The 26,842-nt window shown below is 43.1% G+C and overlaps 1 protein-coding gene across 3 annotated transcripts in view; it reads left to right on the top strand.

Moving 5' to 3' along the window:
* LOC117523944 (cullin-9) overlaps positions 1–26,842 on the top strand; it is a 376,653-nt gene that overhangs the window by 3,979 nt on the left and 345,832 nt on the right. For all 3 annotated transcript variants that reach the window (XM_034185568.1, XM_034185567.1, XM_034185566.1), the window contains exons 2-4: positions 12,169–12,867; positions 19,604–19,758; positions 20,773–21,357. In XM_034185568.1, the coding sequence (XP_034041459.1) occupies positions 12,169–12,867; positions 19,604–19,758; positions 20,773–21,357 (1,439 nt within the window). The remainder of the gene's footprint in view (positions 1–12,168; positions 12,868–19,603; positions 19,759–20,772; positions 21,358–26,842) is intronic.

Here is a 26,842-nt window from a genome sequence, read left to right as displayed (position 1 = left end):
ACTCAGATAAAACTGAAGTTATTGTTCTTGGCCCCACAATCTTAGAAACATGGTGTCTAACCAGATCCTTACTCTGGATGGCATTACCCTGACCTCTAGTAATACTGTGAGAAATCTTGGAGTCATTTTTGATCAGGATATGTCATTCAAAGCGCATATTAAACAAATATGTAGGACTGCTTTTTTGCATTTACGCAATATCTCTAAAATCAGAAAGGTCTTGTCTCAGAGTGATGCTGAAAAACTAATTCATGCATTTATTTCCTCTAGGCTGGACTATTGTAATTCATTATTATCAGGTTGTCCTAAAAGTTCCCTAAAAAGCCTTCAGTTAATTCAAAATGCTGCAGCTAGAGTGCTGCGGGGACTAGAAGGAGAGAGCATATCTCACCCATATTGGCCTCTCTCATTGGCTTCCTGTTAATTCTAGAATAGAATTTAAAATTTCTTCTTACTTATAGGTTTTGACATAATCGGTCCATCTTATCTTAGGGACCTCGTAGTACAATATCACCCCAATAGAGCGCTTCGCTCTCAGACTGCAGGCTTACTTGTAGTTCCTAGGGTTTGTAAGAGTAGAATGGGAGGCAGAGCCTTCAGCTTTCAGGCTCCTCTCCTGTGGAACCAGCTCCCAATTCAGATCAGGGAGACAGACACCCTCTCTACTTTTAAGATTAGGCTTAAAACTTTCCTTTTTGCTAAAGCTTATAGTTAGGGCTGATCAGGTGACCCTGAACCATCCTTAGTTATGCTGCTATAGACGTAGACTGCTGGGGGGTTCCCATGATGCACTGTTTCTTTCTCTTTTTGCTCTGTATGCACCACTCTGCATTTAATCATTAGTGATCGATCTCTGCTCCCCTCCACAGCATGTCTTTTTCCTGGTTCTCTCCCTCAGCCCCCACCCAGTCCCAGCAGAAGACTGCCCCTCCCTGAGCCTGGTTCTGCTGGAGGTTTCTTCCTGTTAAAAGGGAGTTTTTCCTTCCCACTGTAGCCAAGTGCTTGCTCACAGGGGTCGTTTTGACCGTTGGGGTTTACATCATTATTGTATGGCCTTGCCTTACAATATAAAGCGCCTTGGGGCAACTGTTTGTTGTGATTTGGCGCTATATAAAAAAAAAAATTGATTGATTGATTGATTGAAAGAACACCTGACAAATCATGAAGGTGTGTGTGTGTATGTGTATATACACATACATACATACATACCATGGTCAGTGAGAATTTCATGTCTAACTGGCGTCCATTATTTTCATGTATATGCACACATAGTTTGGCGAGTTAAGTCACTGTAATAATCACTCCGCTCTGGTCGTCACCATAGTAACGCGCAAATCAGTTGGCGCAGATCAGCTGTGTTTTGACAGGTGAATGACAAACGCGATAAAACATGGATTTCCAAGTGAGTTTTAATATTATTGGCCAAAATAAAACGTTTAAGGAATGGGAAGAGGAGGGGAGCAAACGAGAAGAACAGCAAAAGCAACGGCGTAAAGATTTAACATCGGACGAACTGGACAAGATTGAAGATGGGAAAGAAGAAGAGAACACAAAAAAAGTTAACCTAATAAATATTTTGTGCGTTAGCTCACTGTGTGGGACCATGGTGTAAGTGGATTAAACACTGGAAGCCCGTGCATTATACGGTTTGAATGCACTTTGCGGAGTAACACCACTATGCTTTGCGTCATGCATTCAGACCGTATAATGCACGGCTTCTCGTTGTTAAATCCTTACATGTGTGTGTGTATGTGTATACACACACAGTGGTGGCACAGATAACCAAAATTAAATTCGATAACAGATAATCAGATAACTGAAAAGTATCTTTGATAGCGATAAAACGATAAACACCCAAAAATGTATCGGAAGTTACAGATAACCGATAACCAATAAATTCCAATATCATCTCTGGAACATTTGCAGCCACTAATAAACTGAATTTGAGTTTTAACACCACAATAGCTTCTAGTAATATTAAGTGACAACAAACCCAAACAATGAGGCCACACTTGTCTTTGAACATCCTGCCCCCTGCTGGAAGCTCTTACTACAGAGCTCCCAGCACAGAGGCACCCTGAGAGCAGCCATAAAGCCCAGCTCTCTATCAATCACAATGCTCCGGTCAGGCGGTGGTCTTGGAAAATAAAGTCATGCTGACTTATGATTTGGTGAGAATACTGATAGAATAACTCCATTAATGTTAATTCTGTCATTTGTACAAAATTAAAATATAACATATCTTTTAACAGATCACAAAGGATTCTGGGTAAAAGTGCCTCTGCTAAACACTGATTGGTTGAGTCATTCATTATGTAAACCAACACGTTCATATGATGTGTGTCGTGTGTTTACAGATAAATGTGCTTTTGTAAAATATTCCATTTTTTATTTTTATGATGTTGTAAAATGTGCACTCAATATTGTCATGACACATAAATGTTGGCTTTACACTGTGCGAGTTTGGCCCTTTTCAAATGGCTTTTCATTCGTGCGAGAATTTTTTTTTTTTGGACCGAGTTTCAGGTTAATCGCGCATCCTGCATCGTGTAGTGTACATGGAGTAACAAGCTGCGTTTAACATCTCACGACCACCTCCTGATCGCCGAACGTATGGTCAAATGAAAATCAAACCTGTTTGATATTATTCTGGTCGGCCTTCGTGAGGTTATCCTGCTGCTGAAGAGCTACAAGCATCCAACCGCTCGCACTGTGCATGTGCAAACACCGCAGAGCTGTCTTGTAATGTTGTTTTTTTTTTTTTTTTTTTTATCTTAATTAAAAAAAAAAAAACATTTTTAAGCCAAAAAGTTGATTTGACAACCATCTGATATAACCGGGGTCAAAATAAATAGAACACTGCCATCTACTGGTGCCCAGACGCTTAGTACTTAGGGTGAATACTGCCATGAACACTATTGGCCAGTAGATGGCAGTAGAGGTCTGAAAAACTTGCCAAAACAAAATCCCAGATAATCCGTGTCTGCTACATTTAAGATGCGTGGAATTTAACAAACGCAAATACAATAACGTCTGTAAACCCAGAGAATATATTCACGAGAGTTTTAGACACTAGAGTTTAATGCTGCTGTCTGTGGAGCCTGAACAGAGTGTCTGAAATGCATTTGTCCTGTCGTGAACATACTGAGATTACCCTATCCTGCCCATAATGCACTGCTGGGCACAGCATGTGCTCACAAACCATAAAAATTAGCACATTACTTAAACTAAAAACATATATCTGATATTTTCACTTTTTAAAACGTCAGACATGACAGTAATTTAAATAACTTGTCCAAATTAGTTTGGTTAAAATTTGAACCATAAGTTAAAAATGTATGCCTCTGGACGACTTGGGTGATATTGGCCGTGTATCAGTATGGTGTTAAAGGAAATGATTTTTCTTTTTGTGTGTGTGAGACCAGTTCTTTTTTGCCTGCAGAGGATAGTGTTTTTTTTCTGGAAGCAGCTCTCTTCTGTTTGCAGAGGGTAGAACTGTGCATCTGTTAGGAAACTTTTAACAGGTAGGCCCTCAAGTGATTTTAAATTTTAAAAGTGTTTGTCACTGTTCATCTTTGTTTACTATGTTATCGGTCTAAAAGTTATCAGACAAAAATGTATCAGAAGATAATTATTCCAATAATGGTTTTTAAAGTTATCTAAAAAGATAATCCGATAATGAAAACATTATCTTCGATAATTATCTATTATCGGAACTGTGCCCACCACTGTATGTATGTACAGTGGGGTAAAAGAGTATTTAGTCAGTCCCTGATTGTGCAAGTTCTCCTACTTAGAAAGATGAGAGAGGTCTGTAATTTTCATCATAGGTACACTTCAACTGTGAGAGACAAAATGAGAAAAAAAAATCCAGGAAATCACATTGTGGATTTTTAAAGAATTTATGTGTAAATTATGGTGGGGAAAAAAAGTATTTGGTCACCCACAAACAAGCAAGATTTTTGGCTCTCACAGACCTGTAACTTTAAGAAGCTCTTCTGTCCTCCACCTGTTACCTGTATTAATGGAACCTGTTTGAACTCGTTGTCTGTATAAAAGACACCTGTCCACAGCCTCAAACAGTCAGACTCCAAACTCAACCATGGCCAAGACCAAAGAGCTGTCAAAGGGACACTACGAAGAAAACTGTAGACCTGCACCAGGCTGGGAAGAGTGAGTCTACACTAGTCAAGCAGGTTGGTGTGAATAAATCAACTGTGGGAGCAATTGTAAGAAAATGGAAGACATACAAGACCATTGATAATCTCCCTCGATCTGGGGCTCCACACAAGATGTCATCTCGTGGGGTCAAAATGATCATGAGAACGGTGAACAAAAATCCCAGAACTACACGGAGAGACCTGATGAATGACCTGCGGAGAGCTGGGACCAAAGTAACAAAGGCTACACACTACGCAGAGAGGGACTCAAATCCTGCAGTGCCAGGCGTGTCCCCCTGCTTAAGCCAGTACGTGTCCAGGCCTGTCTGATGTTTGCCAGAGAGCATATGGATGATCCAGAAGAGGATTGGGAGACTATCATGTGGTCAGATGAAACCAAAATAAAACATTTTTGTGTTTGGAGGAACAAGAATGCTGAGTTGCATCCCAAGAACATCATATCTACTGTGAAGTATGGGGGTGGAAACATCATGCTTTGAGGCTGTTTTTCTTCAAAGGGGGACAGGACGACTGATCCGTGTTAAGGGAGAATGAACGTGGCCATGTATCGTGAGATTTTAAGCCAAAACCTCCTTCCATCAGTGAGAGCATTGAAGATGCAACGTGGCTGGGTCTTCCAGCATGACATTGATCCCAAACACACCGCTCAGGCAATGGAGTGGCTCCGTAAAAAGCATTTCAAGATCCTGGAGTGGCCAAGCCAGTCTCCAGACATCAACCCCATAGAAAATTTGTTGAGGGAGTTGAAAGTCCATGTTGCCCAGCGACAGCCCCAAAACATCACTGCTCTAGAGGAGATCTGCATGGAGGAATGGACCAAAATACCAGCAACAGTGTGTGCAAACCTGGTGAAGACTTACAGGAAACGTTTGACCTCTGTCATTACCAACAAAGATTGTTAAATCGAAGTATTGAGTTGAACTTTTGTTATTGACCAAACACTTATTTTCCACCATAATTTACAAATAAATTCTTTAGAAATCCTAAAATGTTGATTTCTTGCATTTTTTTTTTCTCATTTTGTCTCTCATAGTTGAAGTGTACCTATGATGAAAATTACAGACCTCTCTCATCTTTCTAAGTAGGAGAACTTGCACAATCAGGGTGCTAACTAAATACTTTTTTGGCCCCATTGTGTGTATGTATGCATGTGTGTGTGAAATTTTTAGTCTCGCGGTGCTGTTGGGAACTATCACCGCGTGCAACGCTTTCAGTCGGTGCCCCAGCCGACCTTGTCCTGAAGCCCAAAGACAAAAATTAAAATCTTTTAGACCTGTTTCTGGTCTGATTCTGTGCTGAATTGTTGATTAGTTAAATTAATCTAAAATGTTGGTGTTTTGTTGACACACTGTATGCATCCAATGTGCAATAAACTTGTTTGAAAGAAAAAAATGTACAGAAAGACAATTTAAAATGTGGCACATTCCAGACTTTTTACACTTTTCCCCTAGATAGTTTTCAATTTGAAAAGTTTGAATTCCGGCTGGGGGCATTCACTTCAAGTGTGAAAATCTCACCTTGTCCTTGGTGATTCAGATTTGCATCTGTCAGCATTTCTCAGTGTGTGATGCACACTAGGAAAAGCAGAAGCATCAGGCTGACACAGTGAAGAAACAACACTGCTTCATCTGATAACAAAACTTGTGAGCTTTCATTCGAAACTAAAGTTTCGGCTTTACAGAGAGACAGGAGGTGACAACGCTTTGCCCCAGAACTCTTAATAGTCTGTCGTATTTTGGATTTTAAAGTGTGGTGATGCTGCTGTTTGTGTCATTGGACGCTGTTTTAGTCCCGCCGTGGGGGGGAAAAAATGGAATATGTTACTTCAGGAGATAATGGACTTTCTATTTGACCCTGAGAGAACTTTGTGAGGAGCTCCGCAAAACACTGGCTGATGATCGCGCGCGATCCATGTGTGGGGACTCCTTTGGTGGAGTGGACTTTGGAAATCACAAGTGGATGACTGTTCTGGTTTTTTTTTTTTTTTCTACTAAGTGTAGCTGGTAGAGTTTATTTTTATTTTACTTTGAGAGTCTGTCTTGACGTGAGACTGTTCTGTAATGGAGCAGCGTGCCGCACTCCCACAGTGTGCATGTGCACTACGTTTTTGCACAGTGGAAAGCAGCTGCTTTTACCATGACTGCATCAAAATGAACAGTTGTAACTTAAAAAAACGAGCCATCATAACACCACATCAAACTTATGTAAACTTTGTAATTAATCTGTGGTTCTGTTTTTAACGTTGGTAGCATTTCATTCAAGTGCGCGGATTCCTCTAAGAAATTCTGTCGGGAAACACTCGGAAATGTTCTGATTTCAGTGTAACATGTCCTTTAAAACATAGAAGAATGGAAAGAATGCCGCTATCCAGCACTAAAATCTCAAAGTGTGTCTCGGTACCTGAATAATTTCAAATTCCATTCGACCTTTTTCTTAATAAAAGCCTCCCTGTTCACTGTCACAGAGGCTGCAGTATCGTTTTTCACCTCTGATCTGATCGATCCCACAGCAGACAGCCTTGATCGAGTTGGCTGTGCCTTCTTCCCAGATGGCCCGGCAATCGCTATGTTCCGCCAAGACAAAACAAAAAATGCAGAGATCTGGATTTGTGTAAAGCTCCTTCACACCGGGGCTGCTCTTGGTTGCTGCCTGTTGCATCATGACGACGCAGGGATTCTGCATCAGGTGCGTGTCAGGTGTGCACAGCAGGGGGCAGAGAGGAGATGAGGATGCAGCCAGACTGTGCACTCTGACTTCTACTTGATATTTGTTCTTGTGCTGAGCTGCAGGTCTGCGCTCTGAGTTCTGTTATAGTTTATCTTTCTTACTTTGACCACGCACCTGAATGAACCATCCGTGAGCAAATGTGGAGATGTCTGGAGTTCTACTTGATGTGGACATGTCCTGTCTCTGGCAGTCAGTCTGTGAGCAGGACTTTTATGGACTTTATTTAAACACATTTGTGAGAGAAGAAGCTGCAGCTGCTTCACAGTGCCTCTCTTCACCAGACAACTCCACACAGAGAAGGAGCTGCAGCTGCAATCAGCATTTCTTTTTTTTTTTTTTTTCTGTGCTCTTTTTTTTTTTTTTTTTTGAGCGTGTAGTTTTACTGCATTGTGTACATGGTATAAAAACAATCCTGTGTGATTTATACTACGGGACCAATGGAACACAGTAAAAATCATAAATTGGCATCGGATAACGTTGTATTGTGAGGGTGCAGTCTTTTAGGACCCTCCCTGGTATTCCGTGAGGGCGCGGGGCCTTTCAGGGGTTGATCCTCTGCAGCACGTTCCTCACCTCAGCTGTAGTGATGTTGCTGACTGGGGGTCTTTGGGGGAGGGAGGGACTCAGGAGGGGGTGGTGGTGTTGGACGCCTCAAAACACGCATAAAAGGCATTCAGAGTGTCCGGGAGCGCTGGGTCTGCAGAGCACTGTGCTACATTGTTTTTGTAGTCCGTGATGCATTTGATGCTCCTCCACATGCTCTGTGGGCCGTTGGATTGGAGGTGGCCTTAAACCTTGAGGGCATATGTGGTCTTAGCTCTTTTTATTCCCGCCGACAGGTTCCTTCTGGCTGCTCTGAGTTCTGTTGCATCGCTGTCTTTAAATGCAGCATCACAAATTTTCAGCAGGGAGTGCACCTTTCCGGTCAGCCAGGGTTTCTGGTTTGGCCAGATGGTGATGGTCTTGGAGGTGGTCACATTTTCTATGCAGCTCTGGATGTAGGAGTGCACAGTCGATGAGTATTCCTCCAGGTCTACATTGCTCCCTGTTGTTGCAGTCACTCTGAACATTTGCTAGTCGGTGGTCTCAAAGCAGTCTTGAAGCATGGACACAGCACCAGTTGGCCACACAGAGATGGTCTTTGTGATGGTGTCCCTGCTTTTCGACACTGGACTGTAAGCAGGAAGCATGAGGAGTGAGATGTGGTCTGGGGCGCCGAGATGGGGGCGGGGGGCTGTTCTGTAAGCTCCACGTATATTTGTATACACTTTTGTCCAGCATGTTTCCGCCTCGTGTGGTGATGTTTACATGCTGGTGGAACTTGGAGAGAATATCTTGCAGGTTTACGTGGATGAAGTCCCCTGTTACTACATACAGATACAGCGCATCTGGATGTTTGTTTTGATGCAAGCTGATGGAGTCATGTAGCTGCTTCAGAGCGTCGTTAGCATTAGCTTGTGGGGGGACGTAGACGGCCACAATAAACACTGCTGTAAATTCCCCCGGCAGATAGTGAGGGCTGCATTTTACTGTAAGATATTCTACAGCTTCAGAGGAGTGTCTTTCCACCTCAGAACAGTTTGTGCACCAACCTTTGTTAATGTAGATGCATGGCCCTCCTCCTCTGGTTTTACCGGAGTGCTGCTGGTCTCTGTCCGCACGGAAGAGTATCCGCTCATGTAACTTGAAGAAAGAGTCTGGCATGTTGTTGTTGAGCCACGTCTCCATCAGGACATAAACACTGCAGCTCCGCATGTCCCGCTGATGTAATCTCAATCGTAGCAAGTCCATTTTGTTATCTAGCGCACGGATGTTGGATAGAAATGGTGACGGGATAGCCGGTCTTCTGTCATTAGCTTTTAGTTTGTTTAGCAGACCTCCGCCTTTTCCCCGTTTTCGCCCACGTGCGCAGCGCTCCCTCTTGGGTCTGTGCCGGCTCCAGCTGCGACTCGCTCTCAGGATCGTCAATCTGCCGAGCGTTGCCTTTACGTCCGGGTGGATTCGGACATGGCGGCAGTTGTTGTTTAACTCGAGCAAATCTTTGGAGCTGTATCTTATGCTCGTTGTGTTACTCGGAACACAAAAGCTGCTAACACCAAAAAAATACTATTTTTACTAAGACTACACCGGGAGCTAGAGAAGCCGCTGCGTCGATGTGTGCTGCCATCATTGACTGTCCTGAGTAATGCATATTGTGTTTGCACTTGTTTTTGAGCATAAATCGGTAAAAGGTATGAGTGGGTATCAGACAAGATAAAAAGACGACTTGGGAATGGGCGAGTTGGTAGAATGGCGAGTTGACCCGGTGTAACAGTCTTTCCCCCCCACCTCTGAAAGGCAACATTCCTGCAGGACAGCACTGATTAAAGCTTCCCCAAACCTTGATAAGGCCCAATCGGGATAGAGCAAGCTTTAAACTCTATTTCATAGATGTCTTATGGTCCCAGATGAAGCACAGTTTGATGGTGAATGATATAAAATAAGAAAAGCCTTTATTCATCCATCAGTGGGGGAAATTTCACTGTCACATCGCACCATAGAACAGTAGGAGTAGACAGAAGGGCATGAAATAAAACAAACAAGTATCTCTTAAAAAACAAGAACTAAAAAAGCACTGAGTGCCGGGTAAAGCTAAGGCTACCATTGTTCAGTTCAGTGTTGCACTACCGGGATGTAAAAGTGATCAGATAAAGTGACTTCAGCATGAAATGTACGATAAGTTACTCTGATATTTACAATATGGACAGGTTAAAATATAGTATGTAAAGTGACTTGAGTTTGTACCAAAAAGTTAAATTATTGCACCTAATAAATACAGCAGGTAATGACATGATTATTGTCCTAGTTGCTATGGTTACCACAGTACTAGCATTGTTCATTATCATATTGTAATTCATTATTATCAGGTTGTCCTAAAAGTTCCCTGAAAAGCCTTCAGTTAATTCAAAATGCTGCAGCTAGAGTACTAACGGGGACTAGAAGGAGAGAGCATATCTCACCCATATTGGCCTCTCTTCATTGGCTTCCTGGTAATTCTAGAATAGAATTTAAAATTCTTCTTCTTACTTATAAGGTTTTGAATAATCAGGTCCCATCTTATCTTAGGGACCTCATAGTACCATATCACCCCAATAGAGCGCTTCGCTCTGACTGCAGGCTTACTTGTAGTTCCTAGGGATTGTAAGAGTAGAATGGGAGGCAGAGCCTTCAGCTTTCAGGCTCCTCTCCTGTGGAACCAGCTCCCAATTCAGATCAGGGAGACAGACACCCTCTCTACTTTTAAGATTAGGCTTAAAACTTTCCTTTTTGCTAAAGCTTATAGTTAGGGCTGGATCAGGTGACCCTGAACCATCCCTTAGTTATGCTGCTATAGACTTAGACTGCTGGGGGGTTCCCATTATGCACTGAGTGTTTCTCTTTTTGCTCTGTATGCACCACTCTGCATTTAATCATTAGTGATTGATCTCTGCTCCCCTCCACAGCATGTCTTTTTCCTGGTTCTCTCCCTCAGCCCCAACCAGTCCCAGCAGAGACTGCCCCTCCCTGAGCCTGGTTCTGCTGGAGGTTTCTTCCTGTTAAAAGGGAGTTTTTCCTTCCCACTGTCGCCAAGTGCTTGCTCACAGGGGGTCGTTTTGACCGTTGGGTTTTTTCCGTAATTATTGTATGGCCTTGCCTTACAATATAAAGCACCTTGGGGCAACTGTTTGTTGTGATTTGGCGCTATATAAATAAAATTGATTGATTGTACAGTCTGACAGCAGCCGGGAGAAATGATCCGCGGAATCTCTCCCGCACACAGCGAGGGTGGATAAGTCTGTTCCTGAAACTGCTCTCCAGAGCAGACAGAACGTCCAGCAGGGGGTGACACTCGTGGTCCAGCATAGATGTAAGTTTAGCCAGGACCCTCCTGTCCCCCACCTCCTGCACAGAGTCCAGAGGACAGCCCAGGACAGAGCAGGATTTCCTGATGATCTTATCCAGTCTTTTCCTGTCCCTCTCTGTGATGCTGCTGCTCCAGCAGACCACACCGTACAGGATAGCTGAAGCCACCACAGAGTCATAGAAAGTCCTCAGGAGTGGCCCCCTCCAAAAGACCTCAGCCTCCTCAGGAGGTAGAGGCGGCTCTGACCCTTCCTGTAAAGTGCGTCCATGTTGTGAGTCCAGTCCAGTTTGTTGTTCAGATGAACACCCAGGTACTTATGAGTCCACTCTCTCAATGTCCCTTCCCTGGATGTTCACTGGGGGGAGTGTAGTGGTGCGGCGTCTGAAGTCCACCATCTCCTTGATCTTCCCCGCATTGATGAGGAGGTGGTTCCTCTGACACCAGTCCACAAAGTCCTGCATTAGTCTTGTGTACGCTGCGTCATCGTCGTCCATAATGAGTCCAATGTATCTGTTTCTGTATGTATCTATAGCTGTATGTATCTATCACTATCGACAATAGTCGTACTTCATATTCTGAAGTATCTTTAAATCCTATTCTGAAGTATCTTTAAATCCCCCTTCAAAATATACTCTCCAAATATATGGGCCTGATTGACAACCTGAAATATGATAGAACATCTGTCTATGATGGGGTTGGGGGTAAGATGTCCTAGGACAGTCAAGGGCAAGACCACATCCCTGTGACACACACTTTCAATGTTGTTCTCTACTTTGTCAGCCATGTATAAATCTGGGAAGGCTGAAATGAGTGATAATGCTACAGCAGACTTGCTTTTCAGAGGTGGGGGGAAGATATCCAGGGTGGGGAGTAAGATAACCGGAACTGATGTTCCATGGGCTCCTCTGGAAATAAGCTGCTAATAAGTGTTTTCATTGGCTACCCATGTTGCATAAGAATCTCTGTGGTGGATACGGAACCAGCAGGTGCTCTGTCAAAAGATGGGGCTCGTTTTCAGAGTGGAAGGTTCCCGGTTCAAGGCCACCCCTGCACATCTCCAGGTAATATGGAGTTGTGTCAGGAAGGGCGTCTGACGTTAAACAGGTGCCAAATCGCCAAGCAGATCCACCTTGGATCTACTGTGGCAACCTCGCCTGAAAACATGGGAGGAGCTGAAGGAACTCTGAAACTTGATTCAGCCCATTAAAATCTATCAAATTCCAGTCACTGAACACTTTTAATTGGTTAATTGTTTTTTTTGGGGGGGTTTTTTTGGTGATGATGTACTGAGAAGCAGAAAATCTCTCCTAATTTTAATGAGTTAATTTATTTATTTTGCCTTTGTTTTTGTGTTTAACTCCTTCTGTCATCCTCCAGTGACCATGGTGGGTGAACATCGTAATGGGAACCTTCTCATCCAGCTTGGCCCCACACTACAGGCATATCCTGAGGAACTACTACGCCAGCGCCGCATCCATGACGGTCAGACTGAATACCTGGTCCGCTGGTGTCTGGTCACTGTTGATGATGGCACCGGCTCCAGAGGTGGAGCCAGTGAGGGGGGAGGGACGGGAGGCAGTAGTTCCAGAGTGGGCAGGTCTAGCAGCTCAACGTCAGGAGAGAGCAAATCGCAGAACATCTTGATGTGGATGTCAACAGAGGATGTGTACGCCAACTGTCCTGCCTTGCTGGGCAAAAGGAAAACAGAGACACAGCGGCCACAGCAAAGTCAGGAGGAGGACTGCATTGGTGAGGTGGTGGATGGAGCCAGCCGGACTACTGACGAGTTTCCGCCTGATGTTACCTTTGATGAGGTGGAGCTGTCAGACATGAAAGAAGATGTAAAGAACTTAGTGCAACGTGCCAGGAAACAGATGGCTAAAAAGAGTGACTTTTCCATTAGTATCACACACACCATCCATGTGCTCAGCGCCTATGCCAGTATCAGCTCACTGGTCGGTGTCTTCAAGGAGACTGGTGCCCTGAATCTGCTAATGGAACTTCTCTGCAACAAGGAGACACAGACCAGACGCAGTGCTGGAAAGATGCTGCGAGCGCTGGCGTCTCATGATGCAGGTTACCTGAGCTGATTGTATTTATTTATTTAAACATGCATGCTTCCCTGATGTCTGATACATACACAAAATCAGAGTGTGAATTGATATTTGACACCAAGTCGAGCCTTGAAGCATGCGTTTGTGCTGCGCTTTGCTGCATCCATGGAGGCCACAGAACCACCTTGATTCCTGGATGGCAAACAACCAGTCCATTCCCACTTCTCTAAAATATCCAGCTATCTGCTTCTGCCAGGTGAAACATGGGCGTGTTCTTGACCTTCTTCAGCTACCGAGTTCCGTTTTCTATAGTTCAAAGTTCTTTAATTGTCTCCTTTAGGAGATATTTGGATGGTGCATGAGGGGGTTCTACTGCATAAACAATAAAACAAGGCCAACATTTAAAACAATAAAAGGGTGATTCTTTAACTACGGGCACTAAATGTAATTTCCACCACACCATTGCCTTACAATATAAAGCGCCTTGGGGCAACTGTTTGTTGTGATTTGGCGCTATATACATGTGCTCTGATGTCACTGTTTATCTCCATAGAAACTACCCAAACAATCTTTCATACAAACTGTTTAAAGGGGCATTAGTGTTGTGGTGGAAATTACGGCAATAGTGTGGGACAACTACATTTTGTTTAAAAAAATCACAACAGTTGTTTGACATTGAATACCCCAATTATGTTTTGATTATTTTACTGATATTTTATTCAGAGATATTTTAAAACATTAGAAAAAAATGTTTCTTTACCATTCATTTTTATCATTGAACATCAAAAGTCTGGGTGTGGGACAAGCACAAAACGGCAATATTTGCATATAATGATGCTGAAAAAAGGTGAAAAAGTCATCATAGACTACTAGAACAAATTTCTTAACACTTTCATTGTAAAGATAACTATAAAAGTGTGAAATTTCCCCTTTTTTCTGTTTTTCATACAATATGATCAAAGGACATAATAAGTGCCCGTAGTCTAAGAATCACCCAAAAATCACAAAAAAAAAAAAAAATACAATCAACAATAAAATAACCTTTAATGCAGTGAAAATGAACATAAAATCACTACAACCAACCCGCTATAAAATTACTAACAGTCATTTAATAACTTAAGTCTTGGTCTCACTGAATAATGAGCCACTCATGGGTGTGTCAGTGATTATTTGAAAAATGATCCACGTTTTAAGCCATCACGTATCCGCTACTAAGGTGCCTCTATGTACCCTGCATGTGCCTATAGTGAGCCATGACCGACCTGTCATTTGAGCCCTGTCCAGCCTCAAGTGGCTCGTGTTGCCGCATATGATCCATGAAGCACCGTGATAACATGACGTTTAGGCATGTGTTTGGTCCAAACCTCCAGCCCTCCTACACTTGGTCCCTTTTTAATGCTGCATTTACACATAACGACTACAAGTCACGAATGCCACGAAGTACACATTCTTGGCCGCTGATCACAAATGTGATGATTCGGGGCAGAGGCGTCAGGTGTCTTCGGGAACTACTGCAACCTGTTACGATTAATGGGACGTGTTGCTGGAGAATTATCAAGAACCATTACACACGGTCAAGAATAATGTTCCGCATTGTTGCGCGCTATTGCGCATAACAGCGCATCGTTAAGTTCTGTCACATTGTGAATGAGGTGAATTGTCTCCACACACACACACACACACACCCACATCCATATTCATCCAACCGAATTCAGATTGCTCCAGTTTTTCAGAAGAATTTTGTGACTGCATGCGTAGTTGGGCTCTGTGCCATGGAGTGGCGCAGAGAGGAGGAGGAGGACAGAGCCAGATGTGTGGCTTCATGCGGCTCTCGTCTCGTGCATTTTCCTAAACATCAGGCACATGCAGCAGGTGGAACACCTGCAGGAGCATGCTGAAGAGCACTGAAATGAGCTGACTTGGTGTCAGCAATCAAACTGAATGTGGTGCAGCAGGGTTTAATTGTGCGCACGCTTCTTCCTCCGCTAAACTGGAGGAGGTGCAGAGATGTCTGGCTGCATGCGAGTCTCCTATCGCTCCTCTGGTTGCTCAGACTCGTTCTTCCGCTCATCAGTTACAACAGCAGGTGGAACACCTGCAGGAGTGTCCTGAGGAGCTTCAGCAGGAACTGTGGAACAATACTTGGCTGACTTCGCGTTACTGTTCCTCTTCGGCATACTGCATCAAACTGAACGCTGTGGAGCCGAGTTTAATTGTGCGCACGTGACAGAAAACTGATTCATCGTGGTGTGCAGTGAAATTTGATGCCGCGTTACAAGTTGTCAAGACTTGACAGTTTCTGTGTCACTTCGTAATAAGGCGTGACAGTTTGAGCTCTAAGAACCATCACAGGAACCACTACGAACGTTGTCACATTCTTTTAAGGATCAATACTCATCAAGACGGATCAACACGCTCAGTTGCGACCTCCACGACGTGAGACGAAATGAGGGTGGTGTGACATTCATGGAAGATTTTTTGAGCATCCAGATGAAATGGGCTTCTGTGATTCCTGAAGCGATTAGAGGTGTTTTCAACATTCACGGTTTGACAGAAAATGATTAATCTCCTGCAAAATAATTATTTTATATACAGCAACTGGCGCACAGAGCAGTTGGGATTGTGTACACAAACTGCCCCACGCTGTTGGAACTAAATTTTGACCATCTTGAAGTTAGCACCACGCTCAGAGATGAGCCTCTTAAATGCTCTTACAACAACTGTGTTTAAATACAGTCCACAAAGGTCCTGCTCACAGACTGACAGGACATGTCCACATCCAGTAAAAAGTCCAGACATCTCCAGTCCAATCAAAGACGATTCCTTCGTGCGCACACGTGAACAATTTAAAAAAAAAAAAAAAAAAAAAAAAGCTAGAATAAAGTCCAGAAAAGTCCTGCTCACAGACTGATGCCAGAGACAGGACATGTCCACATCAAGTATAACTCCAGACATTTACACACAGATGGTCCGTCTGCTCGCGGTCAAAGGAAGAAAGATAAACTAACAGAACTCAGAGTGCAGACCTGCAGCTCAGCACAAGAACAAATATAAAGCAGAAGAGAAGTCAGAGTGCACAGTCTGTCTGCAGACAAACTGTGCACTCTGACTTCTCTGTGCAGAGAACCTGCAGGCTGCGTTCTCACCTCCTCTCTGCCTCTTGTTGTGCGCACCACAGGAAGCAACTCGAAGGAGGCCAGGTGTGAAATGGGCTTAAAAACATGCTGCGTGGCTCATTATTCATCCTTCTTTATTTGGTTGGGACCAGGGCTTTAACCATTTCGACCAGAAAGATGTGCAAAATTTAGCCTATAACACAAAGGCAAGAAAAAGTGCAATTTTAAGCTTGTTCATTGATAAGCTTAATAGACAATGGAACAAATGAATGTTTGTTTGTAGCGATTACATTTGCACAAAGGAACATGATACCTCCTCCCTGAGTTAAGCAGGGTATACTCTGAGTGCAGAACATGTGAGCTGTCCATTAAGATATTTTTGCTTGTGCAGTGGTTGCTTGGTGAGAGAGTTCTTGAAAACTGGGATGAGTGTGGGCCATGATCTTACCCGCAGTTTTAATGAGGGAATGGATCTGTGCTTTTAAGTTGACTGGAAGGTTCCCAGACCAGCCGGTGATATTGTAGCAAAGAATGGACTCAGTTGTTCCTCTGTAAAAGATTAACATAATATTTTTGCACACCCTGAATAAACAGAGTCTGCGCAGGAAACGAAGACGTTGATGAATTCTGGTGCAGACAGAATTTACCTGTGTCTGCAAGCTTAAGTTACTGTCAATGTAATTGTAAGGTTGTGTTTGACACCAGGGCCCTGGTCACCGGCTGATCTGGGATCCAGCATCATCTCCACCGTCTTGTTTGTATTAATCTGGAGTTTGATTGTCACAGCAAGTAACAAACTCGTCCAGGCAGGCCATTTCCCCTCAATTTGGATCAGTGAATTGTGTTTATGGTTGAAAGATACTGCATTTAGACATTTATTTGCGCTGAGTGCACACGCTGTATTAAACGGTATGTGTAAAAGTAAAACTGTGTTCTGTCCATGTAGCATGATAAACAGAAGGACGGTATGTAACATGGCACACAACATAAAGCTATTATTATTGCTATCATTATCTGTATGAGACATGAAGCTATTAATAGTGTTATTATATGGTATGGGATTTTACCAACTTCTGATTGCCCCATTCACCACTTTCTGAGCTGTACCACATCGAGTTGACCACACGTGTGAAACGAGTACACCTCGCGTGCAGCATAGCGCTAGCTAATTGAGTGACGCCTTCTGTCAGTAATGACCAAGCAGAACGCGATACACCTACTGTGGCTGTCAGTTTGTTGACAAGATGGCAGAAGACAGGTTTGCATCTGTTAGCGACACTGACTTAAAACGGATTTTACACAAAAAAGATGCGAAGAACACCTGCAGAAATACACAGTCAGCAGCCAACCTGTTTCGCAAGTACGTCACTGAAAAGGGACACGTGCCCAACTTTAAAACTTATGACAGACGGATGCTTGACGGACTACTCGGTCGATTTTATGCGGAAGCTAGACAGGCGAATGGCGAACTTTATAAGAAAACAAGCCTGATGACTCTTCGTCACGGACTTAACAGGCATCTCCAGTCCATTGATGGGATGTCAGTTGGTGCAGTATGACGGTAATAATAGAGTTGAAACTTGAGATTGAATTTTCAGTTTTAGTATGTTTGACAAACTCCCAATTTTCTTGTTTACCATATAATAAAGCAGTTAGACATTTGATGATGTGTACCCGTGATTACGTGGACCTGGTCAAGATGGGGTTCACCGAGGCCTAACCCTAATCACGGGTACACCTTATCAAAAGTCTATAATTGTGTATTATTATATGATAGAAAAGTAGCAAGTTAGCCATGAGACATACTGCTCCAACAGTACGTATCACTGGACAGCCAATAATTGCAATTGATAGCAGCAGGGATCATACATGCATTTAAATATGAATGCATGTACAAATGGCAGTATATGGTGTTTGTGTGTAACATGGCTATTTAGTACTTTTATTGGTATTGCTTAATGTGTGTTAGATTAATATTTTCTTTTGCACAATTTCAAATTTGCCTTTATGCTATCCCAAACTGACTTCACAAACTGTAGTAAATGTGCTATTACTGGAGTCGTTTAGTATTTCTGCTGTTATTAGTAATACCAGTAGTAGAAGTAGGAAATGGTTGTCCCAGGAATGGGGTCTATACCGGTTTGCGATATCAGAGCACTAGTGTCGCTGACCGAATGGGGCCCCCCCTAAAAATCACTCCGCCCTGCATTCACTGTAGCAGCTGCGGTTCACAGATTATCACCTCGCTTCTGCTTCAAACTGCCTCCAGTCATCATCTGTCTCAGCCACAGATACCTGAAGCTTTTCTACATCAATCATTTCCACATAAGTTCAACATTATTTCACCATAAAAGACGGAGGAAGCGATCAGAGCCTGCCACCTCCTTACAGTCCCTGATTTCTTTTAGCTTGTATCTCCTACGCAGAATGTACGACCCCTGGCAAAAAGTATGGAATCACCGGCCTCAGAGGATGTTCATTCAGTTGTTTAATTTTGTAGAAAAAAAGCAGATCATAGACATGACACAAAACTGTCATTTCAAATGGCAACTTTCTGGCTTTAAGAAACATATTCTATATTTTTTCCCCTCTGCTTGGTCTAAAAAAGTAACCGTTACTGACTGCCACAATTTTTTTTTTCCTGATTTCTTATAGTATTTCTTAAATCCAGAAAGTTGCCATTTGAAATGACTTTAGTTTTGTGTCATGTCTGTGATCTGCTTTTTTTCTACAAAATTAAACAACTGAATGAACATCCTCTGAGGCCAGGGATTGTAGTCCACCTGTGTGCACCTTCCTCCACTCTTACATGTCACCCTGTGTTCCTCCCTTTCTTAAAGTAGGTGTTCACCACAGACATTTCCATCCTTCCAGCCATGTGACTTTATTCTCTGTACTATGTTGGAGCATTGCCGTTTCAAAGCATAATTGTCTTGAGTGAATTTGTAAACTATAATCACAAAGGCATCATTTGTAAATGCGATGTCATATTTTGTATTTGAATCTTCAAGTTGGTTATCACTATCAGTGTATCAGTTCAGTGCAGAGAGATTTGGTGCTTTTCAATAAAATTAAAGGGGAAAAAAAAAATTCCCTCAATGTTTATATATCCATATTGGCCAAAATTATTTTGATAATATTGACATTCAGTATCAGAAAAATCCAGTATTGTGCATCACTGGATATCGTGTGTGTGTGTGTGTGTGTGTGTGTGTGTGTGTGTGTGTATGTATATATATATATATCTCTATCCCCCCCCTGCTTACTCCAATTTAGGGTCACTGGGGGTCTGGAAGCAGTCATAAGATGCGAGGCATCACAAGATATTTTAAACTGTTTGCTTGCAAAAGTTTAAAAATTTAGAATAGCACACAGCTTTCTTGAAATGCTTTAAAACATGTTTAATTTACATAATCTTTCAGCATTTTTATTTTCTTCATGTTTATGATGCATCTCAACTTAAATCTCTATCTGCAGCAGTTGTTGATGTACTTCTTCATTTAAAAAAAAACTCTAAAGGTGGAGGACTTTAAATTAAAAACAAACTGAGCCTTCATTATATTCTAGGCTATAAAAATAAGAGTGACTGCAGAACCTGTGAGTGTGCTTTAGAAGTAACCCTGGAGTGTTTTCCTTCCCCAGGTAGCCGTGCCTATGTGCTTCTGTCTCTGAGCCAGCAGGATGGCATTGAGCAACATATGGACTTTGACAACCGCTACACTCTGTTGGAGTTATTTGCTGAAACCACATCTTCTGAGGAGCATGGCATCTCCTTTGAAGGGATTCACCTTCCTCAGGTAAAACTACAAAACATGAATACATGACCTCTGACCTTGATCTGTGGCCTCCATGTAAACTTGTCTGAAGTATTTTGTCAAAGCACCTAGCTGCAAATTTTGGTGAAAAACTGTTAAGCCTTTCTGCTCGCGTGCGCACACACACACACACACACTGGGAGCAGCCCCGGTGTGAAAGGGGCTTAAGCAGTTTTAAGAAGAAATGAGGCGATAATGTTTGAGTCACTACTGACTCTTTTAAATGACGGAGGTGCAGTGAACGCATCATCAGCAGCTGCTTGTCTGGTTGCAAAACAGAAAATGTGACAGAGTTTAAGACATGAAGCCTGAAATCCATCATGAATCATTGCTCCCCTCACTCAGGTCCTGAGCCATTACAAGTGTGAAATTTATATTAATTCTTTTTTGAAGCATATTACTCAGTGGAGGTAGGTGGCTTATTTCAAGGTGTCATGTCAGGAATATCTGCCTACCAGAGTGATTCCGCTGGCAATGGGAGATATGTTTGCTTCAGAATACAACAGTGCAACTTGGAGACTGTTCTCCTGGTCCTCCAGGTTGGTCGAGAAAGTCCCCTATCAGATCATTCCCTCTTTATCTCAGATAACGGGAACATTTGTCATTCCAGACAAATTTATCTAAAGCACATTGTAATCTGTTGTAATCTATTCCAGAAATATGTTTGTGGTGGCAAAGGCAGCATTGTACTCTCAAAATGATATTGAGTAAGCACACTCATTTTAATAATAAATGTGAGATCTAAAACAATTGGGGAGTGTAGACAAGCTTCCAAGATCATGAGAGCTCTTAAAGCGAGTGTCTTCAAAATGAACTCTGACAGTAGGTTGCAAAGAACAGGTGAACTGCTTCATAAAAATAAAATACTGAAACTTGACTATGTTCCATTACTGGTAGTATTAATTCTCATATTTTTACCAGTCACATGAAGACCCTTGCTGGAATTGATTCACATTCTGGAACTTGAACCAGTCTTAATTGTGCTCATCTCTGCAGATTCCTGGAAAGCTGCTGTTCTCTCTGGTCAAGCGTTATTTGTGCGTTACCTCGTTGATGGACAAGCTCAACACAGCCGGGGCAGATGCTAGTTTTGACAGACAAGATGCAAGTCTGTCCACTTCCAGCGCCACCCACCAAACTGAGCACCTTCGCATTCAACGGGAATGTGATTTCACCATGGCGATGGCCAATCTGATCTCAGAGCTTGTCCGGGTGATGGGTTGGGACCGTCTTCGGCTGCCTCCTGGCATCTCTCTCCAGCACGGAGCCTGTGGAGAAGAACAAGGGGAGGTTTTCCACCCCACCCTGAGGTCCATTTTCCAACCCCGGTTCTGTACTTCATCTGTTGCCCTCTCCAACAATTCAGCTGTCACTATTCCTGCTGTTGCACCACCAAAGAAAAAGATGGAGAATGGGTTCAAAACCCGCTCAGACTTTATCAGCCGGTCTGCCTATGTGGAATATGTACAGGACAATTTGAAGAATGGCATGATAGTCCGCATGCTGGAGGACTATGAAGAGGTGAATGCGGGATATGAAGGCGAGTTCTGTTATAGCAACGATGGGTCGCCGCCTGTTCAGGTATGAAGACGTTTTCGTACAGTGAATGTCTATTAACCTTTGAAATAATTTGTTAGCACATTGTGAGTTTTAAAATGATGGGGTAAATTGATCTTAGATGGTTTCTGTCTGTAGTCATTGGACAGAGTTAGAGTAAGACCTGAGTGAGTTCACCAGTGATGAAAGTTTTCCGGAAATGACCGGAAATCAGGGTTTTTACTCATGTGGTGAATGTCCAACCAACCATCCATCCATTTTCTTTGGCTTCATCCGAGGTCGGGTCGCAGCAGCTCAAACAAAGCCGCCCAGACCTCCCGATCCACACACACCTCCCCCAGGTCCTCCGTGGGAACCCTGAGGCGTTCCCAAGCTGTGAGGCGTAGTCCCTCCAGCGTGTCCTGGGTCTTCCCCGGGGCTTCCTCTCGATGGGATGTGCTCGGAACACCTCTCCAGCGAGGCGTCCAGGGGGAATCCAGAAAAGATGCCCGATCACCTCAGCTGGCTCCTTTCGACTTGGAGGAGCAGCGGCTCGTGACCGAGCTCCTCACCCTATCTCTAAGGGAGCGCCCAGCCACCCTGCGGAGGAAACTCATCTCGGCCGCTTGTACTCGCGATCTTGTTCTTTGAGTCATAAGCCAAATCTATTGACCATAGGTGAGGGTCGGAACGTAGATTGATGGATAAATCGAGAGCTTTATCCCCCTGCTTAGCTCTCTCTTCACCACGACGGTCCGATACAGCGACCGCATCACTGCAGACGCTGCACCGATCTGTCCTTTGATCTCACGCTCTATCCATCCCTCTCTCGTGAACAAGACCCCGAGATACTTAAACTCCTCCACTTGAGGCAAGGACACGCCACCGATCTGAAGAGGGCAAAGCACCTTTTTCCGGTTGGGAACCATGGCCTCGGATTCGAAGGTGCTGATTTTCATCCCGGACGCTTCACACTCGTCTGCAAACCGCTCCAGTGCACACTGAAGGTCCTGATTGAAACGTTCACCACGCCAGGTTATTTTTGACAACATACATCTGAGTAAATTTAAGTTCCACGCTCAAACAGTTGGTGGCAGTAATGCACCGTGTTGGTTTGCAAACCGTCCATAATTTCCAAAGAAGGGTTCATTTGTTTTGGGCTTTGAGTTTATTAAGTCATATTTTTATAGACTGTGCTGTTGTTTTTCTAATCTACTTTGTCATGGACATTAAAAGTCATAAGCTCCGTTTTTTTCCTCCAGTAATCATACATTAAATGGAGCTAACAGGTGATGCTTCCATCTGCTAAAAATGCTAACGCAGTTAGCCTTCAGACGAGAATTTAACTCTCTCGCATCAAAACCACAAGATTGAGATTGAGCAGACAAAAATTTGTTTGAGGTGAGTGAGTGGTTAAAAATACATGACGTTTGTGCTCTGCTGACATTTGTCAGCTAAATTAGCTTTTAGCTGCAGGTTGTCGCTCTGAGTGTTTGACCTATTTTTTTTTTTACCAAATAAAGCTCCACAGTTTTTATTTTTACTGCTGTAACTACAAGAAAAGCTTTAACTTTAAATTATTTAGATTTTAGAAGTTTAACCATCAAGTAATCAAAGAAAATGGCACAGTGCTGTTTCATATTTCTTTATATTTTAAGAAATATGTTTCTTGATACACATCAGAAACATACATTTGCTGAATGAATCAATCTATCATTAGGACATGTACACATTACTTTGTCTAAACGTTTTCTAATGAAAATTTTTTTTTAACTTCAAAATGTACAGTAATCAGAAATGAATGTTGAATTAAAAACACATTTGTAAGCATTTCAAGGTGGCAAGGAATTTGTAAACGTAGATCAATAGCTCCAAAGCTCCTGCTAAAACTAGGAAAACTCAGAAGTGAGTAAAGGCTGAACAAATTGATGCATTAATATACGATAAATACTCCTATTGTTCCATTTGAATTGATACTGAGAATTATTATTTTGAGATCTTCGAATTGCTCTCGAAGAATTCGAATTGCTCTCCTGTGAACCCTCGGGTGCTCGAGGGTTCATGGGAGTTCACCCAACCAGTCCACATGTGTTTTGTGGATCTGGAGAAGGCGTTCGACCGTGTCCTCGGGGCACCCTGTGGGGAGTGCTCCGGGAGTACGGGGTCCGGGGTCCTTTGCTAAGGGTTATCCGGTCCCTGTACGACCGCAGCAGGAGCTTGGTTCCCATTGTCGGTAGTAAGTCAAACCTGTTTCCTGTGCACGTTGGCCTCCGCCAGGGCTGCCCTTTGTCACCGGTTCTGTTCATTATTTTTATGGACAGAATTTCTAGTCACAGCCAGGGTGTAGAGGGGATCTGGTTTGGGAACCACAGAATCTCGTCTCTGCTTTTTGCGGATGATGTTGTTCTGTTGGCTTCGTCAAATCAGGACCTTCAGTGTGCACTGGGGCAGTTTGCAGCCGAGTGTGAAGCGTCCGGGATGAAAATCAGCACCTCCAAATCCGAGGCCATGGTTCTCGACCGGAAAAAGGTGCTTTGCCCTCTTCAGGTCGGTGGAGTGTCCTTGCCTCAAGTGGAGGAGTTTAAGTATCTCGGGGTCTTGTTCACGAGTGAGGGACGGATGGAGCATGAGATCGATAGACAGATCGGTGCAGCATCTGCAGTGATGTGGTCGCTGTATTGGACCGTCGTGGTGAAGAGAGAGCTGAGTAGGGGGGCAAAGCTCTCGATTTACCGATCGATCTACGTTCCGATCCTCACCTATGGTCATGAGATTTGGCTCATGACCGAAATAACGAGATCGTGAGTACAAGCGGCCGAGATGAGTTTCCTCCGCAGGGTTGCTGGGCGCTCCCTTAGAGATACGGTGAGGAGCTCGGTCACTCGGGACGAGCTTGGAGTGGAGCCGCTGCTCCTCCACGTCGAAAGGAGTCAGTTGAGGTGGCTCGGGCATCTTTTCCGGATGCCCCCTGGACGCCTCGCTGGAGAGGTGTTCCGGGCACATCCCATTGGGAGGAGGCCCTGGGGAAGACCCAGGACACGCTGGAGGGACTACATCTCTTGGCTGGCTTGGGAACGCCTTGGGGTTCCCCCGGAGGAGCTGGGGGAGGTGTGTGTGGATTGGGAGGTGTGTGTGGATCGGGAGGTCTGGGCGGCTTTGCTTGAGCTGCTGCCCCCGCGACCCAACTCCGGATAAAGCCTAAGAAAATGGATGGATGGATGGAGTTCTTCGAATTGTCATTTCTTTTACGGTGTAGTTTTCTGAACCACAATGTATCTTTTTTTGGATTAAAGGCCGGTAGCACAATACAAGTTGTGTGAAAAGACTGGGGTGACAAAAATTGACCTGACCCAACAACAAAATTTTTTTATTTTTTTGGTGGGTAAATAGAAAATAATAATGCACCAGAATGCATGTGAGATCTCAAATTTTTCTGGGGGAGAACCCCCAGACCCCTGCACCGGGGGCTTCGGGCCTTTGGGTTGAGCTCTCTGGTAAAGATGTGCGGGATTTCATGAACAAAACCTTGGAAGAACACTGCAGGACATAGAAACATGTCAACAAGTTAATATTAAACGGATTAATCTTCCTGGGTCCATAAGAGCGTGGAATAGGCCCATCGGCAGGGTTTTAGGCAGTGAGCCATCCAGCCGTCATTTGGAAGGTCAATTTTTGAAAAAGACGGCCGAAAAAAATAGCGTATTGCTTACTCAAAGGCATCTAAAATTAGGACCGGTGCCGCCAGCTGGAGCCATGTGTGTGTGTCGGCTGGCTGTGAGGAGGTAGGGGGAGAGGGAGGGGCGTGAACCGCTCCAGTCAGTACAGTGACGGAGCGCTTGGAGCAGAGAGGGTGAAGCTGCAACATGTTCAGAAACCAAACTAAACTGTGGCGCACGGTTCTGATGGTACGTCCTGTCCACACCATGTGCGCTTCGCTGACAGTTATACTGAAATTATGAGATTAAATAAATGGTCAAAATTCCTTACGAATGAGAATATATGAATGAACGGAATAAAAATCCTGATGTGGAGAAACTCTGCAGTGATGTTCAGAAGCAGAAATCACATAAAGCAGCTGAGAACTCTGAAATTTAACAGGCTGTTATTTTACAAAGATATTTATTTTAGAGGACTTAATGTAGTTGTTTAATGTTCAAGCACAAAACATGACTGAGGAGGAAAAAAAGAGGAAATGAACTCTAGTCAGAATAAGGGTTAGGGTTAGGCTGCTGATTTTTGTTATTTTTCAAAGTTATTCGGCTGCAGTTCTGCATTTCATTTATTTCAAAGTAAGTTACCTCTTATTATTTTCAAACATCATGAGTCAAATCAGTCAGCATTGTTCAGTTTTTCCCACACATTTGTGTATTTTTTCCTTGGTAAGAGTTTGGTGTTTGTATTTGTTCAAAGTTTTAAAAATCAATAAAATGTTAACACATTTCTTTATAGCAGTTCTGTAATTTCAGAAATGCAACAGAAACAACCACAAATCAGAAAAAGTTGGGACTGTATGTAAAATGAAGATTAAAAAAATGTTTCTCCACTCACACAGCCAAAATGTTCTTCCAGAGTTGTGTCTTGGTGGCTTCCCTCACTTGTCTTCTTCCAGCGTGGACATTTAGTTTTTGAGAACTGCCTGCCTGGCACAGATTTACTATAAAGTACCACATTATTTCTATTTTTGAATGATTGACATAAATGAAGTCTAATGGGCCTTTCACACTGAACATGTCGGAAGCGTCAAATGCGTCAAAAATCGGTCTAAAAAGCATTATTTTCAATGAGACGCATTGCTTTTTAGATGCATCAGAAGTGTTGCGTCAAAAGTCGAGCTAAACTGACACTTCTGACGGGAGCACACATTGCTGCTTGTCGGCAGGCTGACGTGGTCAAAGTTCAACCCAATCCAACTTTCGATGCTCTGACCTGTGACGTAGCTTCACGCTGTCAAACAAGAACGACGCGTCGGGCCAAAACACAGAAGACTAGTGGCAGAAACCACTGATCTGTACAAATGGATTGGTGCAGAAACCACTGATCTGTACAAAACAGAAACGTGTCACAGGACTGCTCATTTATAGAGCAGTTGTTTTTGTTGTTGTTTGTTAGCTCAGAATTTCTGATTACTGTTAAAAAAAAAAAAAAGTTTAGAACACTTGTAATTAAAATAGCTAAATAATTTAAATGGTTCTTTAGAAACCTTTCATCTGTAAATTAAAACCACCTGTTTATTTCAGAATAGATAATTTCTTGTTTAACATAAGAAACCTCAAACATTTATTTTTAGACAAAACATGGAAATTTGTAAAAAAAAAAAATTAAATTCTGGTAGATTATTTATATCTCATTTCAACCAGAAAAACAGACACTGTAAATAAATACAAATGTTTATTATAACTGCAACAGGAAATAATTTAACAATGACTGCAGTGTGATTGTAAAGTAGGATTTCTGTGACATAAACGACATGATGAATTATTTTTTTATAGTCATTTAAACTTGTAATTTCGTCAAAATATGTAATTGCCTT

The sequence above is a fragment of the Thalassophryne amazonica genome, chromosome 13, assembly GCF_902500255.1.
Source record: "Thalassophryne amazonica chromosome 13, fThaAma1.1, whole genome shotgun sequence".
Taxonomy (NCBI): domain Eukaryota; kingdom Metazoa; phylum Chordata; class Actinopteri; order Batrachoidiformes; family Batrachoididae; genus Thalassophryne; species Thalassophryne amazonica.
Note: the sequence above shows the minus strand (reverse complement) of the source record. Positions and strands in the feature narration are given on the sequence as shown.